The following is a 20,103-nucleotide window of genomic DNA, read 5'->3' as shown; positions in this document are numbered from 1 at the left end:
GAACCACGTCCTCATCCTCAACACCGAACGTCCATCCATTACAGTTTTATCATTGGTGAGGTGTTTAGCAATGGACAATTGAATGGAGAATTGTTCATGGTCCTGAAGCAATATAGAGCATCCTCAAAGTTCTTGAGTTGCTCATGGATCTTTTGGCTGTTGATGAGGAACCATCTCCAGCTGGTCTACAATTGAAGAGAACTCCATAAAGAGGTGGAGGTCCATCCACTAGGAATGATATCCGTAGCCATCAAGTCTTGTTCTTTAATATTACATCCTGCACTGCAGAATAATCCCACATACATATTCATCGGCAGTCGACTGATTATTCTGTTAGCACTTAAAAATTAATCATCGCAGAGCGCGGGTTTGTGTTTGTCTCCGCAGACGTCTCCGCAGACTGATTTCAGACGAAACTGTTTAAGGGTGCAGTGCAAAGCTCAGCTCGAGTGATTAGGCGGGAGTTCAGTGGTGCAGGCAGACGTCCCGCCCCGAAAAACTTCAATTAGTTTCTTTATTCTGTTTGGTTTTTTTTTTTCCCAAGTATATAAGCGCATATCAGCGTTTTTCTTTGGCGTGGAAATAATGTGGCGGGTAAATACTGAGGAATGCTGTGTAAGATGTTTCGGAAATGAAAAATGCTTCCTGGCACAATCGCTTTCCAAAAGTCTGTGCAAAAGATTGTGCACATCTGACCATAAGATTGGAAATCTCATTCCACGTTTATTCCCCGTTATACTAACCTCCACTCTTCCGGGAATAGATCTTGTGGAGATTTGTTGAGATACGTTCATCCACAAGGGTGTAGTAAAGTGAAATACTGATGTAGGTGAGGAGGCTTGGGGTACAGTCAACGATCTCAAATTCATCATGTTCAACAGGGTTGGAGCTCTATAGCAGGAGATCTTTCACTCTGTCAGATGTGTAGATCTTCATGGAGCTGGCTTTGTGCATTGTAATGCTGGAACAGGTTTGGGTCTCCTAGTTCAAGTGAATAGAAACTTTTATTTAAGCTGTATCGTGTATACTAGAGGTCGACTGATATGGGTTTTTTCCTTGTAAAAGTAAAGCAGCATCATATTTAACCAATGAAATATAGAAGGTAGAATTAAGAATGAACGATAAGAACTTAAAGTCCAGGAAACACCAAGCTGACAGCTTGGTTTAGGCCAGTTGCTAACGACGTATTTGTGTGTGGTTGTGATGTTGTGATATAGGTCTTCAATTTCATTCTTTATGTTCTTAAAAAGTCCTAAATCTGACTTTGTAAAACCTACAAGAAACCCTGTATAAAAGATTTCTGAGTTGCCCCTAGTAAATCCATGTCAGATAAGACTATTGAGAAGAAGAGGGGAGAAGAGTAGAGCTGTCAGCTCAGTTGAGAAGTATTTCCTTGTCTGTAATGGAGACATATAAGCAGTAAGACCCTCTGCACACTCGGATCCATAATTTTCCATGCGCTCTCCTGCCTTCAGCTTTATCACCCAGGATGTAAGAATGGGAACAATGTGCCTTGTATCTAACAGCTTTCTATTTTCACTTCAGGTTCTCGGAGGTTTCTTCAAGCAATGGAGCTCAGTGTTTACTGAATTTTCACTTGTGAGCGTTCGCTTGACAGACCAGGGTTGCGAGGACGTAAATGAATATTCCACAACGAAGGATTAAACTCGCTCTCGCAATGACATTCTGAAACCCGATCAAAATGGCGAAGCCCTTCTACAGACTTCAGCGCTTTTTGCGACGGACTCAGTTGCTTTTCCTCTTCCTGGGCGTGGCTTACCTCATGGCAGGAAGCGTCCTCTTGCTGCAGAGATCAGGACTGGTGGTTTCTCAGCGCGACAGCTCGTTTCCTCCACCCTCGCTGCCTTCACCTCCACGAGCACTCGAGGCTCCGGCTCTCAGGACTGGGCATGGCCTGATGGGGTCACGCTTGGGAAGTAAAGCGTACCAGGTTGGTCAATCGGACGATGGGAGCGAAGCACAATGGCTCCTGACACGCAACCAGGAGATCCGGCATCTTCGGCGACGTTGGTTTCACAGTTTGATGTCTGAGCAGGACACAAACAGGATTGAGAGGGTTACTCCTAAGAGGAAAGTCAGGCACAAAGGTAACGGACTGTTGATGTTTTAAAGCTCCTGACTGTGTATATATGCCTATGAATGTATGTATGTACATTTGTATACTAATCAGCAAAGATTTGAGGAAACCTGACCATAAGATTCGTATGCTTCTTTTTGAACATTTCATTTCACATTCAGTCTCCATTTGCTCTTATAATAAGCTAGAGTCTTCTGGGAAAATGGTCCACTAGATTTTGTGGAGATTTGTGTGAGATTCATTCAGCAAGTGTGTTAGTAAAGTCAGGTTCTGATGTAGGTAAGAAGGTGAGGAGGCCTGGTCAGCGTACACATTCATTGTCTTCAATAGGGTTGGTGCTCTATAGCAGGAGATCTTCCACTTCATCCCATGTAAAGCATATTTTAATGGAGCTGGCTTTGTGCACAGGGGCATTGTCATGCTGGAACAAGTTTAAATCTTGGACATGAATTTTTACTTCAATTTGCAGCAAAAGTATTTAGTCATGCTCTGATAGTACTATCGTTCTCGTTTGCCTTCTATCCAGGAAGCTACGTTGGATGTTTTATGGACGATGCTAAGGATCGAACCTTAAAGGGTATGGTGTTCTACGATTTCCGCAAAATGACCAGCACTTTATGTCAAGACACCTGCACCGAAAGGTAAACCCAAAGTTTCCATTTGATAAATACGATGAGGATTAGCGCCTCTGCATGTTATGTATATGTTCTAATCAAGCAGTTGTCCGTATAAATGTATGTAACTCATGTACTCCTCCGTCTCCAAGATACTGGCCATAATGAGGAGTTTTAAAGTTTTCATGTCTAAGATGGTTAGTTTTCTTAATTTCCATTGAAGTGACTGTGTTACTTCAAAACCTTGTGATTTAAAGCAGGGCTAGTTATCGAGACTCAGCTCTGGGGTAAGACAGCATGTGTGTTAATGGTGTCTTTAAAATCTGAAATGATTGCGCCAACACCTGCTCCATCCCATCAGCCTGGAGCTCACCAGAGACAAACCGTGGGAGGAATGCATGCTGCTAATCAAGCTAATTAGCCCGCAATATGTCAGGGCTTACTTTATAACATGGATGACATTTGCAGTCTCACTTTGTTGGATATAAAAAAAATATAGCTCTATCTACTCCAGAGTTTATCCTGCAACAGCAGTCACGTCATCTGTAATGACCAATGACCTGGTTTTATCAGAATAGATACCTGTCCATGCTATAACTTTGCTTTGCTGGTTTAAAGACACTAATGTGTGCTTTGCATCATAAGCCCTTCCTTTCCCATACTTCCATGTTTTTTACTATAATTTGAGTTGTTTGTCTAAGGATTCTTGTTTCTACCTCCTCACTGAGTGTTCCTGACATGGCTTGATATTCCGAGCTTAGGTTTAGTGTTGCTTTGTAACCTAATTTGGCCAATCCTAATGTTTCTGTTCTGCCTTTTATCGCTTTGATTAGGCTTGCAAAATACTGGGAATTTTCAAGATTGGAAGCTGTACATGGGAATTAATTGGAATGAATAGGAATAAACTGAGAGTTAACAAATTGCACTGTTGCATTCCTCAGTAACACACACATCATTTCTTGAGTTCTGCACACAAAATAATGTCAAAAAATATTCATTTGGGTGAGTGTTCATATAAATAACGAACATTACACACATTTAAAACTTCCTCGCGCTGTGTGTAAGCTATTGTTCAATAAAATTATACTAACAATCAATCAGGCACAATGTCATTTTTTTTTTTATCTGTATAAGTTTGCATGCATGGCAGCTTAATACCAAACAAAATGTTTATATTTTAAATTCCCATAAATTCCTGGTAAGTTTCCAACTTGAAATATTTCCCAGTTGAAGTTCCCATAGAAAATCTGACCGTAATTTTACCCTTTGCAGCCTCAGCTCTGATTAGTTCTTTCTCATTTATTTGCATGGACACTTCCGAAAGTCCCGATCAACTGCTACCAAATGGAAATTCAACACAAGACTCCAGGACTTTTAGCTCAATAATTTGCTTTGAAATAAGAAGGAAGCAGGTCACAGCTGGCCATTAAACTTCTTATTGCTCATGTGTCCAAGCACTACCTCAGATAATAAAGAGAAACAGACTATTATTTTTTTACCCGAGTTACTCATGAAGCCGTTTTGAAACCTGTCCACAGCATAGAACCATCATTTCAATCTAATTATTAAACTGTGTTTCAGTGTTGCATTTACGAAAAGCAAAGTCTCTCCCAACAAGGCAGAGTTAAGCAATATTTTTTGTTAAACCCCTAATCCTCTAAAACCCCTGTGTCTAAATACTCATGCACATGGCTTTAGTAAGACAGACGAGGCAAAACCAAATGAGGATGGGTTCCCCTTTTGAGTCTGGTTCCTCTCAAGGTTTCTTCCTCATAACATCTAAGGGAGTTTTTCCTTCACCACAGTCGCCACGGCTGCTCATCAGGGAAATACACATCGTTCACCTTCACTGTTGATTTCTGTAAAGCTGCTTTGAGACAATGTCTGTTGTGGAAAGAGCTATAGAAATAAACTTGACTTGACTTGACTTGACAGACAGTATAGCAGCGATGATTAATTATTTGATTTTGGATGACTTTTCTCATGCTGACATTTGCGGTAACTTCCAGAGTGAAAATCCAATATAGCACTCTTTCAGCAACCGAATAAGTGCAGGGCACTCAAACTTTACCGATTTCGTTTTTGAAAGAAATTACAATTTTAATATCCTTACTATGAGTTCTTTTCTCGGTTAAAATGAACAAGTAATCCCATCTTAATGGAGCTGTAGTCATTATGATCTACTATAAAGTTATTAAAACGAATTGCAGATGATGGATAATTATAGCAGTGTACATACACTAAATTAGAGGTCAACCGATCTAACCAATAGCTAGGTTGGATTTTACATGCCAGAAAACAATTAATGAACTGATACTTTTTAAAATGGATACTGGATAAAAAATAAATAAATAAATAAAAAACCCACTATGTAAAACAGTACATTTATTATTAGTTTGTGTATTATAAACAGTATTGAATCATGAAAATACCAAATAAAATAAATATGAATGTATTCAATATATTAATAAATATAACTATAAATAATTCATTCTAATGAATAAATATAATGTACGTTCTCCATGCAGCGTGCAGTCTCGCGTGTAAAAACAAACAGCATGTGTTGTCAGTGATTCGCCTCTAGAGGCCGCTCTCATAACGACAGTGGACCTTCTCTTCTACGTACGCTTCCCTGATAAACTATTGGTATTTTTTTTTGCCGATAGCCAGTAGTTCCAGCGGTCAAGTATCATTACTTCATATATCTTGATTACTTGAATATCGATTAATTGGCAAAACCGATGAATTGGTCGACCTCTACACTATATGTGTAAAAAGTATTGGGACACCTAACATTTTCAGCCATATGTAGTTCGTCCAAAAACTGTTGGATTCAGCATGATCATGTAAGCCCTGTGCACAAAGCCAGCTCCATAAAGATATTCTTTTCATGGGTTGGAGTGGGATATGTCCTGCAATAGAGCTCTGACCTTAACCTTATTGAGCACATTCAGGATGAATTGGAACACGGTGCTTAGAATTAATTGCACTGCATTTCATACATTATGTAGAAGTCAGTGATTAGTCTGAAGCCTCTGTATGGCGCAAATGTAAATTTTCACATTAAAGGAAATCGCCAGTCTTGTCTTTGATTCAGTGAGATATATTTGCTTTGGCTGAATAATGTTTTGAAAGTGAATATGAGTTTTATGCAGACAGAGGCACGACGCATTAACCGGTTAGTGCACCTGGCCTGAGTCTGTGTTGCCGTTTAAGGAATCAATGAGCTCTAACAAGAGAAAAAAAAGACACACAGCATCCGTAAAAGGCAGATTTATCAAGTTCGCTCAAGTGAATTATTCAGAAGAACGGCGATGGCTTATATACGAGTCGCCATTTCTTGTCCCTTCAGTCACGTACAACATTCTTCCTCCATTAGGACAAAATGAAAACGAATGGAATTTACTCTAAACGCATTGGTATTATAATATCTCGCTTCACAGTGTTGCATCCTGGGTATTTCAGAGAGTTTTTATTAACTTGTATGCTAAACGTTTGCCTTGACACACTATATAGCAATACACCTGATCATTACACGTACAGTATGGGTGTGGCTGTCAGCTGTCCAAATACTTTTGGCGCTGTAGTGTATTTTATCATATGTTTTCCGGTTGCCGTCTCGTTTTTGCATTTTATTTCGAAATAAACGCAAGCTGTCAGAATGTGGGTTTGCGGTTTAATGATTAGTTTCTGAGAGCGATGATGTCTCGAAAGGAGCCGTCGGAGAAAACAGGTAGGCGTGAGCTTACTGTCTGATACGGTCTTATCGAGATGGTAATTTGTAGAAACACAGCCAGCGAGGGTTGCTATAGAAATGTATCGATGGCGTATATCGACCCGAGGAACGTCCACTGCGCATTTCACCGGCTCAGGACCAGGCATGGGAGATGATTCTGAGATTTCAGGTGCTAACGCTAGACCGCAGCGTTACGGCAGACGTGCGTCACACGGAGGGCTCGTTGGCGTCGTGTGGATGTTGCCTGGAGATTCGGATGGCCAGGTGGCATCCTGCGGACAGCTGCCACTATAAAGAGGCTTCAGGCTGCACTCCATCCCTGAGAGAGAAAAGTGAGGCAGATGTTTAGTGCTGCAAGCTGGCCATTAACCAATTGTTAACCCTCTCTAGACTCTGACTGGCAGGCAGGCAGAATGAGAACCTCATGTGCTATAAAAAAGCATCGCTAATCAGCCCCAGAGAGAAAGGTTTTACCCCAGGCCATGATATGTACAACATATGGAATTGTATCAGACCTGTGAACTCACACAGAAATAATAATAATGCCTACTAATTCTGAATTATGCCAAAAGTATGTGGACAGATTTTGCCTTGTTGAACATCCCAATCCGAAAACCTTCCTCTAGATTTTGGGTTGCGGCTGTGAGGATTTCAATTCATTTTTATTCTTAATTATAACCAGACTTAAAAGGGAACCCATTCTCATCCATCTTTAACAATCACATTTGTAAGATCTGATGTTGGGTTGTTCTCGAGGCTCCAGTTCATTTCTGAGGTGTCCAGAGAGATTAAGGAGGCTAGGGCTCTGTTCCGGACACTCGAGATCTTTTTTTCCACTTCACACTTCTTCTTCTTCTTCTTCTTCTTCTTTCGGCTGCTCCCATTAGGGGTCGCCACAGCGGATCATCCGTCTCCATACCACCCTGTCCTCTATATCTGCCTCTTTTACACCAACTACCTGCATGTCTTCCCTCACCACATCCATGAACCTCCTCCTTGGCCTTCCTCTTTTCCTCCTACCTGGTGGCACCATCTTCAGCATTTTTCTACCAATATAATTCATGTCCCTTTTCTGCACATGTCCAAACCATCTCAATCTCGCCTCCCTCACCTTGTCACCAAAACATCCTACATGTGCTGTCCCTCTAATAAACTAATTTCTAATCTTGTCCATCCTCGTCACTCCCAACGAAAACCTCAACATCTTCAGCTCTGCTACCTCCAGCTCCACCTCCTGTTTTTTACTCAATGCCACTGTCTCTAATCCATACAACATCGCAGGTCTCACCACAGTCCTATAAACTTTCCCTTTCATTCTTGCAGATACTCTTCTATCACAAATCACTCCTGTCACTCTTCTCCACCCACTCCACCCTGCCTGCACTCTTTTCTTTACTTCCCTAACACACTCTCCATTACTTTGCACTGTTGACCCCAGGTACCTGAACTCCTCCACCTTCTCCACCTCTTCTCCCTGCAACCGCATCACTCCACTGCCCTCCCTCTCATTCACACACATGTACTCTGTCTTACTCCTACTGACTTTCATTCCCCTTCTCTCCAGCGCATATCTCCACCTCTCCAGGCTCTTCTCAACCTGCTCTCTACTCTCACCACAAATCACAATATCATCTGCAAACATCATAGTCCAGGGAGACTCCTGTCTGACCTCGTCCGTCAACCTGTCCATCACCACTGCAAACAGGAAAGGGCTCAGGGCCGATCCTTGATGCAGTCCAACCTTCACCCTGAACCAGTCTGTCGTACCTACTGCACACTTTACTGCCGTCACACTGTCCTCATACATGTCCTGCACCACCCTCACATACTTCTCTGACACACCTGACTTCCTCATACAATACCACAACTCCTCTCTCGGCACCCTGTCGTACGCTTTCTCTAAATCCACAAATACACAATGCAGCTCCTTCTGTCCTTCTCTATACTTCTCCATCAACATCCTCAAAGCAAATAAGGCATCTGTGGTGCTCTTCCTTGGCATGAAACCATACTGTTGCTCACAGATGGTCACCTCTTCTCTCAGCCTGGCTTCCACTACTCTTTCCCATAACTTCATGGTGTGACTGATCAACTTAATTCCCCTGTAGTTACTGCAGGTCTGCACATCTCCCTTATGCTTAAAGATCGGTACCAGCACACTCCTCCATTCCTCAGGCATCCTCTCCCCTTCCAGAATCCTGTTAAACAATCTGGTTAAAAACTCCACTGCCATCTCTCCTAAACATCTCCACGCTTCTACCGGTATGTCATCTGGTCCAACCGACTTTCCATTCTTCATCCTCTTAATCGCTGCTCTCACTTCCTCCTTACTAATCCTATCTACATCCTGCTTCACCATCTCCACATCCTCCAACCTTCTCTCTCTCTGATTTTCCTCATTCATCAGCTGCTCAAAATACTCCCTCCATCTTCTCAACACACTCTCTTTACTAGTCAACACATTTCCCTCTCCATCCTTTATTGCTCTAACTTGCAGTACATCCTTCCCAGCTCGGTCCCTCTGCTTGGCCAATCGGTATAAATCCTTTTCTCCTTCCTTAGTGTCCAACCTCTTATACAGCTCCTCATATGCCTTTTCCTTGGCTTTCGCCACATCCCTTTTAACCTGCTGCCGCATCTCCTTGTACTCCTGCCTACTTTTCTCATCACTCTGTTGATCCCACTTCTGTTTTGCCAATCTCTTTCCCCTAATGCTCTCCTGCACTTCCTCATTCCACCACCACGTCTCCTTGTCTTGCTTTCTATTTCCAGATGTCACACCAAGTACTTTTCTAGCTGCCTCCCTCATCACTCCTGCAGTAGTTGCCCAATCATCCGGCACCTCTTCACCACCACCAAGCCCCTGTCTGACCTCTTCCCTGAACCTCACACTACACTCTTCCTCCTTCAGTTTCCACCATCTTATTCTTCTTTCAAACCTTACTTTTCTCCTCTTCTTCTTCGCCTCCAAAACCATCCTACAGACCACCATCCGATGCTGTCTAGCTACACTGTCCCCCGCCAACACCTTACAGTCTCCAATCTCTTTCAGGTTGCATCTCCTACACAGAAGATAATCCACCTGTGTGCACCTTCCTCCACTCTTATACGTCACCCTATGATCCTCCTTCTTCTTAAAATACGTGTTCACCACTGCCATTTCCATCCTTTTAGCAAAATCTACCACCATCTGCCCTTCCACATTCCTCTCCTTAAAACCATACCTACCCATCACCTCCTCATCACCTCTGTTCCCTTCACCTACATGCCCATTAAAGTCTGCCCCAATCACCAATCGTTCTTTCCTAGGTACACCATCTACCACTTCATCTAATTCACTCCAGAATCTTTGTTTCTCCTCCATCTCACAGCCAACTTGTGGAGCATAGGCACTGATGACATTTATCATCATCCCTTCAACTTCCACCTTCACGATCATCACCCTATCAGAAACTCTCTTCACCTCCACTACACTCTTACTGTACGCTTCCTTCAGAATCACCCCTACACCATTTCTCTTTCCATCCACACCATGATAAAACAGTTTAAACCCACCTCCAATGTTCCTGGCCTTACTCCCTTTCCACTTGGTCTCCTGAACACACAACACATCTACCTTTCTCCTCTCCATCATATCAGCTATCTCTCTCCCTTTACTCGTCATAGTACCAACATTTAAAGTACCAACCCGAACCTCTACTCTCCTACACTGCTCCTTTTCCTGCCGTCTCTGTAGATGTCTTCCTCCTCTCCTTCTCCTCCTTCGGCAAACAGTAGCCCAATTTCCACCGGTACCCTGTCGGCTAACGATACCTGTGGCGGTCGTTGTTAACCCGGGCCTCGACCGATCCGGTATGAAATTCTCATTTGTGATCCGCATATTTGATTTGGCACATGTTTTACGCTGGATGCCCTTCCTAACGCAACCCTCCCCATTTACCCGGGCTTGGGACCGGCACTAAGAGTACACTGGCTTGTGCCCCCCTAATGGCTGGGTTTTTTTTTTTTTTTTTATTTATTTTCCACTTCACACACCATGTCTTTATTCAGCTCGCATTGTGCACAGGAGCATCATCATGCTGAAACAGGGTTCGAAAGGCCAAGTTTGTAGCAGCACATTGAGTAAGGATCACATATTAATTAGTTAATAGCATGTTCAAAACACCTAAACAGCTGTCATTCCAGTCCAGATGTCAATTTGCTTTTATGTTTGTTTGTTTTTTGACATTTGTAGGTTATTTGTGCAAATTGCAAATGGTGTTGATTTACTTAATCACCGTGAGGATGCACTCGTTTTTTTTACTGCGGATGTGATTGCAAATGATGCTGCATGGATTTCCATTCCAAACTGGCCAATGTATGAGTGCAGTAGAAAACAAACAGCAAATAATACATCCGACCTGCAAAAATGATTGGAAACAATGTGTATGTTCTGATTGCTCTGCTCTCATCGTAATAAACAAGCATGAAATTATAGGCCAATGCCAATTGTCCTTCAGTATAACTGATTTATTGTAGATAGGAAGATACACACACTATATTTCCAAAAGTATTGGGTCACCTGGTGATAAGTACATTATGTGATTTTTGAGTATTGAATTCCACATTTAGTCCTAATTTTCTCATATAATTCCCTCCACTTTTCTGGAAACTCTTCTGTTCCTCTAGCTTTTGGAGTGTGCTTATGGATATTTGTGTTCATCAGCCACAAGGGTGTTATGAACGGCAGGCCTTGATGAAGGTGAGGAGACCTGGGGTGCAGATCAGAGCGCTATAGCAGCAAGATCTTCCTCTCCAAAGCATGTTAAGCAGATCTTCAAGGAGCTCACTTTGTGCACAGATGCATTGCCATGCTGGACCAGGTTTCCAAGTTTAAATGAATACAAAATGTTATTATAGCGCATCTAAAATACGTCCTGTACAGTTGAGTGCCTCCAGTTTTGGGGTAACAGTTTGAAATAGAACCACATGTTGCAGGAAAGATAATGTGACCCAATACTTATATATAAATATATATACATACAGTATCTCACAAATGTGTCTCTCACACAGTATTTCACATTTCAGGAACCAATATATAATAATGTGTCTGCTGTTCATGTACACAGTGGCTACCAGTACGCTGGCCTAGAGTACGGGTCCGAGTGCTACTGTGGCAACCGGATCGCCGGCGCTCGTATGAAGGAGGAAGATTGTAATTTGGACTGTAAAGGAGAAAAAGGGTTTATCTGTGGCGGCGTGGCTCGTCTGTCTGTCTACAAAGTGGAGGAGGTTCTTCCCAGCCAGAGGAGATGTGAGTAGGAGGCTTAATTGACCCATTCCAGTCCTCTGATGGTATTTACTGCTTCTTTCTGGGTCTTTTTCCCCTCTCATGAAACATCTGCCAGTGTCGGGTTATACCCGTTTTAAAAAAAACTTGAGATGGGACCCATTTAAATACTGGAACAGTTGACTTTCTTCCCCAAAATGTAGCTGTAAATCAGGTATGCCATTGTTTTTGCTTTGTGTCTGAATCACTTATTGTAAATGGCTGGTATTGTCTGGTTGTCAAAAACAACATACTGGGTAAGTGCAGTTATTTTCACTCTCCTAACCTCGAATGTAGTTTCTTCCTGTGTAGCTGAGTTTTATGTTTGATATGTATTTCCAGGTGACTTGTACTGTAAAACAATGCTCTAGTTGATTCTGAGTCAGTTTCGGGTCGTGTATTTCACAGCTGGACCTTCAGTGGTGTCCTACACGAGTCAATCCACCTCTTAATAACGTCATTATTACGACACGCCACAGCGAGAATGAATCTGATTACATAAAGCAAAAAACCTGATGAACAAAATACAAGTCCCCTTTCACTGTAGCCACAGCTGCACCGCCCGCGTACATCATCTCTAACAGAAGCGTAGATATTAACCAAAATGACTTTAGGTTTTTCCTGCATTTGTATGCATTTTTTCCGTGCACTACAGGTTTCTTAGGCATTTGAACCGAAGGCAAAATTTGTTTTTGTGAGAAATCTACAGGAAAGAAAACACTAAAGTATAAATGGTTCATGAACAACTGTTCTGAACTGTTTTCGCCGATCTTTTCCTCCAGACGTTCAGCGTTTCTTTAAGAAGTCCGTCTTGTAAATCATCTTGTAAATGCGACAAAATCTATTTCTTCTTTTCCTCAGTCAGTCGTTGTTGAATGGAAAAAAAACACATCTATTAAATCTTTTAGAGCTTTGACTAGTGCGCTCTCTGACCATCTGATCATAGGATGTAAAAAATGCTGATGTTATTGGACACCTGCTAGATGGCCCCTTCGGTGCGGCCAAGTTAAAATCTGATTGGTTAAAGCGACGGCTTCAATAAACATGGTTGCCCGCAGGGTTTATTGTGATCGACTAACGAGATACCGTTTGACGGCTACACCTGACTGCTGAAATTTGATTTAATAGAATGTCACTCTGATAGAATAAACCTACAGAATAGACTTTTGGGAATAATTTTATACATATTCATACACAAAAATAGATTAAAGCATAAGTTATAGAAGGCCCTGATGGCTGCGATTCTTCTGTGATTTTTAAACATGAAATACAGTCCGTTTCATGCCTTGTGTTCATTATTGTGAAAAAAGTACACTAGGCTTACTTTCCATAGTATCTCCTGGTATCAGATGTTCGCATCAGAGCATTTTTTACAGCTATACATGAACAAGCCTGAGACCTGATCCCTGCACTAATGCAGCGCTAGTTTTTAGACTAAAAGCTAAACGTAGTTTCATTGAAACAAACCATGATCAAATGTCCTGTTCCTGATATGTTTGTGTGGAGAAACCAATCCTTTCATTTATTCTCCCAAACTGGACCACTGATGCATTGATCGATGTCATCGATGTCATGGCCTTATTCAACTAAGTGATGAATCAGCGAATTTCAGCTTGTAACAAAAACAGTCATCCACTCGCCCTCTTTCATTACCGTGCATGTTATTAGCTGAGTAATATAGTAGAACTCGCCGACTTGCGCTTCTCACTGCTTTCGCCCTGAAAAATGAATGGCAGGCAGCAGCCGTATGTCATAAGGAATTTTAATATTGAGTAATGAATGCAGGAGGGAAATACTCGTCTCTGATTGGCAGGCGGCATTCATTTTAGAATTGAATACAAATTCTAGGCCTGCATGTATGCAGGAATGATTCACCACACTGTTGAATAAAAAAACGAAAATAAATCATACTACTTTTCAGAAAGACACCGTTACAAGGAGGAAACCATGGTTTATGGTGGAGCCTCTGAGCACAAACTAGGGTTTAGTCTCATTCAGACACTGGTTCCTTTGTAGGCAGTCGTCATGGCAAGAAAGTAAATTAAAAGGTTTTATCATCATTTTGAAATATACAGTATATAGACATTTTTGGGACACATCTGCAATTTTTGTACATTTCCAGTTTTTGCTTTTTCTTCTTCTTTTGGCTGCTCCCAGTAGGGGGCACCACAGCGGATCATCCATCTCCAAACCCCTCTGTCCTCTACATCTGCCTCTTTCTAACCAACTACCTGCATGTCTTCCCTCACCACATCCATGAACCTCCTCTTCGGTCTTCCTCTTTTCCTTCTTCCTGGTGGCTCCATTCTCAGCATTCTTCTACTGATATACCCCATGTCCCTCCTCTGCACATGTCCAAACCATCTTAATCTCACCTCCCTCACCTTGTCGCCAAAATGTCCTACATGTGCTGTCGTTCTAATACACTCGTTTCTAATTTTGTCCATCGTCGTCACTTCCAACGAAAACCTCAACATCTTCAGCTCTGCTACCTTCAGCTCCACCTCCTGACTTTTACTTAATGCTCACTGTCTCTAAACCAAACAACATCTCAGGTCTCACCCACAGTCCTATAAACTTTCCCTTTCACTTTCACAAATACTCTTCTATCACAAATCACTCCTGCTATCACTCTTCTCCACCCACTCCACCCTGCCTGCACTCTTTTCTTCACTTCTCTAACACACTCTCCATTACCCTGCACTGTTGACCCCAGGTACCTTAACTTCTCCACCTCTTCTCCCTGCAACTGCACCCCTCCACCGCCCTCCCTCTTATTCACACATGTACTTTGTCTTAGTCAGTAGGAGCTGACCTCGTCCGTTAACCTGTCCATCACCATTGCAAACAGGAAAGGGCTCAGAGCCAAGCCTTGATGCAGTCCAACCTCCACCTTGAACCAGTCTGTCGTTCTGTACATTTTCAGTTTATTTCCATTAATTCCTATGGAAAAGTTCCAGTCGTGAAAATTCTCAGAATTTGCAACCCTATGCAGCCTAGGTTATATTTAGGATTTTAACTCGTGATCTTCTGATGGTAGGGTAAAATGTTTTTGGAGTTCCTGTACAGTGCATGTCAAATTATTAAATCAATCGATTTGGTTCTTTTTCCCAAAATCTGAAAATGAGTGGCCTAAATGAACTCCGCATGGACAAGAACTTTCACATTAATGAGCGTAATTGTTCATATCCATTCACCTCCCACTCTTTATTTTAAGTTTTGTGCGGTTTTTGGTGCACCCTGGTATCCTGGTGTACCTCGAGGCATCTCTCGTCTGTGACCCGTGACCCTTTTTGGCAAACTACCCAAAAATAATCATGTTCCTTGTGTTCACATGTATTTGTGTTGAAAAAATACACAATATTTGGTCTTTCTGAATAGCATATTCGTTATTTGCACTCTTTCGCACTCAAACAAACACACACACACACACACACACACACACACACACACACACACACACACACACATCGCTGCTGTTATCCTGTTTAATAGAGTTGATCCAGAAGGTGAACTAGATTCTGGCTTCAGTTCTGTGAATAGCCATATGTCTGAGTTTTGCTTCTCTGACTCTGGCATAATGCAGCTGGAGCTAAACCAAAACACCACAACTGCATTGTTTCACACTTCAACACACACACACACACACCACCCAAAGCATATGCTGTATTCCAAACATACTGGGACACCTATTTCTTCAACCATATGTGGTTCTTCCCAAAAATGTTACCACAAAGTCTGAGGAGCACGATTTTATTGAACCTCTTTGGATGTTGGAGGATGAACTAGGTGACCCAAACCTGTTCCAAAGCCCCGTTGCACAAAGCCAGCTCCATGAAGATATATTTTACACGAGTTTGAAGTGGAAGATCTCCTGCTGTAGAGCTCCAAACCTATTGAACATCTCACCTACATCAGTACCTGACTTTACTAATACCCTGAAGTCTGAATGAATCTCACACAAATCTCCACAAAGATCTAATAGAACATCTTCCCAGTAGAGTGGATGATATTATTGCAGGACTAAATGTGAAATTAGATGTTAAATGGGATCTTATGGTCAGGTGTCCACAAACTTGTGTCGATTTATAGTAGTATTTTATACATAGTATTTAATGAGAAGGTGTTATTCATACATATGTTTTTCTCAAAGCAGAACATTGATTCTAATAACTCCAGCCCAGTCTTAATAACATTTTAGCAGGAAAGACTTTATAAATCCGGTACACAGCTGTGCCACTGTGGCGTCAGGTGTTTGACTCGTCCCCCCCCCCTGCCGTCTCCCAACAAACCCATACAGCTTGTAGTTTCCAAAGCAGTGTGTGTAATCATTTCGGAGTTGTTTTCATTGGTGCGACCCACAGAGGATCAGACGTCGTTCCAGTCCGTTTGAGGCTTTGATTATTTGGAGCCATGAGAAATATAAAAACGGAAAACAAAAGCCGGGGTCTGGTTAATTCCACCAGAAGTGCTGATGGGTATTGTGTGTCGTGGCATGTCCCACAGGCAAGCTGACACATGTCGGTTAATGAGTCTGGAATTGCTGTAATTGTGCGTCACGAACGCCGTCGGAGACGAATGGGAAACGACTCGATGCGTCTGATGACACTTTTTTGCACGGTAGGCAAAACGCTGCACGAATAAGAGCCCTCATTTACCACAGTGTGTGTAGAACGAGTTTATCGGTTCCGCATATTCTGAATGGCTCTGGGTATTAACAAAGATTGCTGTATATGTTAAACAGATTTAGAAAAGGCCGGTATTTGCAACACCAAAAGGTCAAAGATGAACTCCGACAGTGATGTGGAGATAATGTTCTACCTGCATCTACATCAGGGGTCACCAACATTTTTACTGTGAGGGACACGTCATTTTTTCTTTATTTAATCGCAGCAGAAAATGACATGGGCCGGAGTGACTACCAGTATTATTGTGAAGATTTTATAATGATTTCAAATGTATTTATTACGCCTTCTAATGCTTGATTAGTTTATTATTTAGTTCTGCACCGTACAGACAAATGAACGCTACTTTCCCACAGATACTTCGCCTATTAAAAGAGCATTATTACTATCACAATGACATTTTTTTCATATTCATTGCAATTGAAATCAGAAGATTTACTTGCGTATACATATGCATGTGGTTGGTGGGTGAATCTAACAAATAATTAGGCTTCGCCAATAACTAAAGGTCGACAGCTAGGTCGAATCGTTCTTGCTGGCCAAAGATTATTTAACCAATTAGGTTTAGATTTAAATATAATTTTTTTTTATATAAATACTGAATAAAAAAAAAAAAACAACAAACCAGTAAAATAGTACTGAATTTTATTACAAAAATAAACAGAACTAAATCACGATAATGTGCTGAAGAAAATAAATATGAATACATTCATTAATAAATAGAATTATGTAATGAATAAATGATAAATAATTGATATAATATTGCACACTCTGTGCAGCACGCAGTCTGAAAAACTATCGGAAAAGGAAATTTCAAATGTAGGGACATTTTTTTTTCAAAGCCAACCTTTATTATCAAATACAGATATGATATGAGTAAAACTAATTTTTAAAGACATTTCATAAATATGTAGTTTGGGGACTCCTGATTTAGAGTAAAGATAAAAAGGGTTATTTGCCATTAGTGGGTTGTTCTTAAGAAAATACTTCAATGCTTCAATACTTTAATGAAGTTAGTTTCAGCTTGAAATTTAGGGTTCCCTGGTGGTCTAGTGGTTAGGATGCGGCGTTTATCATCTTCAATTGGGTTTTATAGCTCTATAGCAGTAGAGCGTCCACTCTAACCCATGGAAAGCAGATCTTCATTGAGCTGGCTTTGTGCACGTCATGCTGGAACATCCAAATACATCAATTGTGTGCCGACTTTCTTATGGTCAGGGAGCAGAAATCTTTATCTCTGTATCTGGTCTAAGGCACCATAAGCTGCCTTCAGCTAAATTTCTTACATACATGCATGTTTCTTTTTTTTTCCAGACAGGAACGTACGCTATCGTGGCTGCTTCAGAAGACCAGACAACACAACCGCGGCGTCTCTGGTCCGCATGGTTCAGCCGAACCGTACATCCCAGACGTGTGTCGAGGCCTGCATGGACAAGGTGTCGCCTCCTCACACCTTTTTCTCCACAATCAGCCATTTTTCTGCTTCCGTCCCTGGAAGAAGAGCATCGATCACCCTTTCCCCTGTCATCCTTGCTCACTTAGATTTCTGTGGGTTAGATATTTTCTGCTTCAGCCGGTCTGAAAACAATCCGCTTTGTTTAAACATTAACGTGGCTCTTAAGACAATCAATTACGGCTCTAATCAATTGTGCACGCCGCATGCCGAGTGGTGTTAGTAAAGTAATTGGAGTACCTGCGGTTAGATGCTAATGCTTTGCTACGCTCTGCCCACTGGGTCAATTGATTGTCAACCGAGAAACTAATTTTTGGGTTTGCAAGAGCGTTCGCTAATAGGATCCAAAAATAAATGCAAGACGATCCACAGAAAGGGTGAAGAGCTCTATAATATGGGTGAAGATCTCAGAAAAATGTGTTTAGAACATACCACATAACTGAAAAGCCTTATATGGTTATTTCTCCTCCTCTTTTCTATCAATAGGAGTTCCCTTTAGCCATGCTGAGCGTTCCGGGGTGTTTCTGTGGCTACGTTACCCCATCGTTCCGCCTTCACGATCCAATGAATGAAGAGCACTGTGCTCAGATCAACAGCAGCCTGATGACCAGCACATCACAGCCCTACTTCCTGCAGGTTTATCAGACCCCTGTGCAGGGTAAGAACCATGCAGAGTTCTAATCAAACACATTCTCCTGAGAGCAATCATGTATTACAGCCTGGTGCAAGAGTTTCTACCCCTAATGAAACAAATAAACACAAGAAATAGTGTTATCCTGTTTTTTTTATTATTATTCATTTTATCCTGTTAAAGTTACAATTAATATTGTAGAATACCAATGAAGCAAGTTCCTGTTGTCACTGAGTTTTAAAGCAACTATCGTGCAACATTTTGACAAAAGTATTATTTCATTTCTGACATGGAAGATGCACAAGTTTTGGATGCAAACACGGTGTGTATATTATATACAAATAACTTTTTTTTTAAGTCACAGAGTTAAAAAATAACAAAACAGCCTTGCAAGTAGGCCCTGACAAATACAACAGGACAAAAGTAGTCGCAAAACTAGGGATATTCAAAAGTATTGGAACAGATGAATGGACATATCGGAGGATCCTAAAAGCGGCCTGAAAAACTCGAGTCGAAAGAAGGCAAAGATCAGTAAAAAGCGGAACAGATATTTATATATTATTTTGATACAATCATTTTGTATGCACGATTCAAGAAATGACGTGTGTTATGTTATGGATGAATGTGCAGTACCTGTAGGGGGCGTGGCCTTAGTAACCCTGCAGTAAATGTGTTTTGTGCATGTGAAATTTAACTGGTATTGCATTAAATATGGTTGTTTTAATCAAGATTATCCTGAAAAACCTTTTTTTTTTTTTTACTGAATTCCTGGTTTATTTCCATAATTGCATTAATTTCCGTATATTCCCATAGCAAGTTTCCAGTCTTGAAATTTGTCTGAATTTCGCAACCGTCTTCCAAAGTCTTCAACAACATTCTAGGTGCATGATGTGTATGATTACGAATGAACATTTTAGCTACATTTCCACACCCTTGCAATCCCCAGTTAAGTTTCTAGCATCGTATGACGGGTCTATTTATTTCTTAATGTAACGATAACGCAGTGTTTCTCATGCAGACTCCAGATGCACAGAGCGAAGGTTCCTTCCGGAAAAATCGAGCCACTTGGTGGCCCTGTCCAGTTTCCCCGGAGCGGGAAATACCTGGGTGCGACATCTGATAGAGCTCGCGACTGGATATTACACAGGAAGCTACTACTTTGATGGCACACTTTATAACAGAGGTAAAACCTGACATTTTTTTCCTTTTTTTAAATGCATTTCTTTTACTGTAATATACAGTATATTTGGAAAAAATTGCTGGTGCTGGATCTGTGATGATCACAAATGTTGAGCTCAGTAGCTCCTATTTTATACCAAAGACTGTATAAAGAACATTTACTTATAATCTTATACTCCAGTGCTCATGTTAGTTCTCACTCTCCAGTGTTCTGTACTGTTGAAAGATTTATGATCAAACTCTTGATGTCACCCAAATGAGGATGGGTTCATCTTTTGAGTCTGGTTCCTCTCAAGGTTTCTTCCTCATAACATCTAAGGGAGTTTTTCCTTGCCACAGTCACCACGGCTGATCATCAGGGACAAATACACACCATTCACCTTCACTGTTGATTTCTGT

At 41.4% G+C, this 20,103-nt stretch overlaps 1 protein-coding gene across 1 annotated transcript in view; it reads left to right on the top strand.

Annotated features, from left to right (window-relative positions):
• wscd1a (WSC domain containing 1a) overlaps positions 1 to 20,103 on the top strand; it is a 36,997-nt gene that overhangs the window by 11,784 nt on the left and 5,110 nt on the right. Inside the window, exons 2-7 of the mRNA XM_083547977.1 lie at positions 1,546 to 2,108; positions 2,625 to 2,739; positions 11,557 to 11,741; positions 17,756 to 17,877; positions 18,381 to 18,552; positions 19,544 to 19,708. Coding sequence (XP_083404103.1) covers positions 1,703 to 2,108; positions 2,625 to 2,739; positions 11,557 to 11,741; positions 17,756 to 17,877; positions 18,381 to 18,552; positions 19,544 to 19,708 — 1,165 coding nt within the window. The 5' untranslated portion in view covers positions 1,546 to 1,702. The remainder of the gene's footprint in view (positions 1 to 1,545; positions 2,109 to 2,624; positions 2,740 to 11,556; positions 11,742 to 17,755; positions 17,878 to 18,380; positions 18,553 to 19,543; positions 19,709 to 20,103) is intronic.

Source organism: Silurus aristotelis, assembly GCF_946808225.1.
Source record: "Silurus aristotelis genome assembly, chromosome: 8".
Classification (NCBI taxonomy): domain Eukaryota; kingdom Metazoa; phylum Chordata; class Actinopteri; order Siluriformes; family Siluridae; genus Silurus; species Silurus aristotelis.
This window is presented reverse-complemented; position numbering and strand designations above follow the sequence as displayed.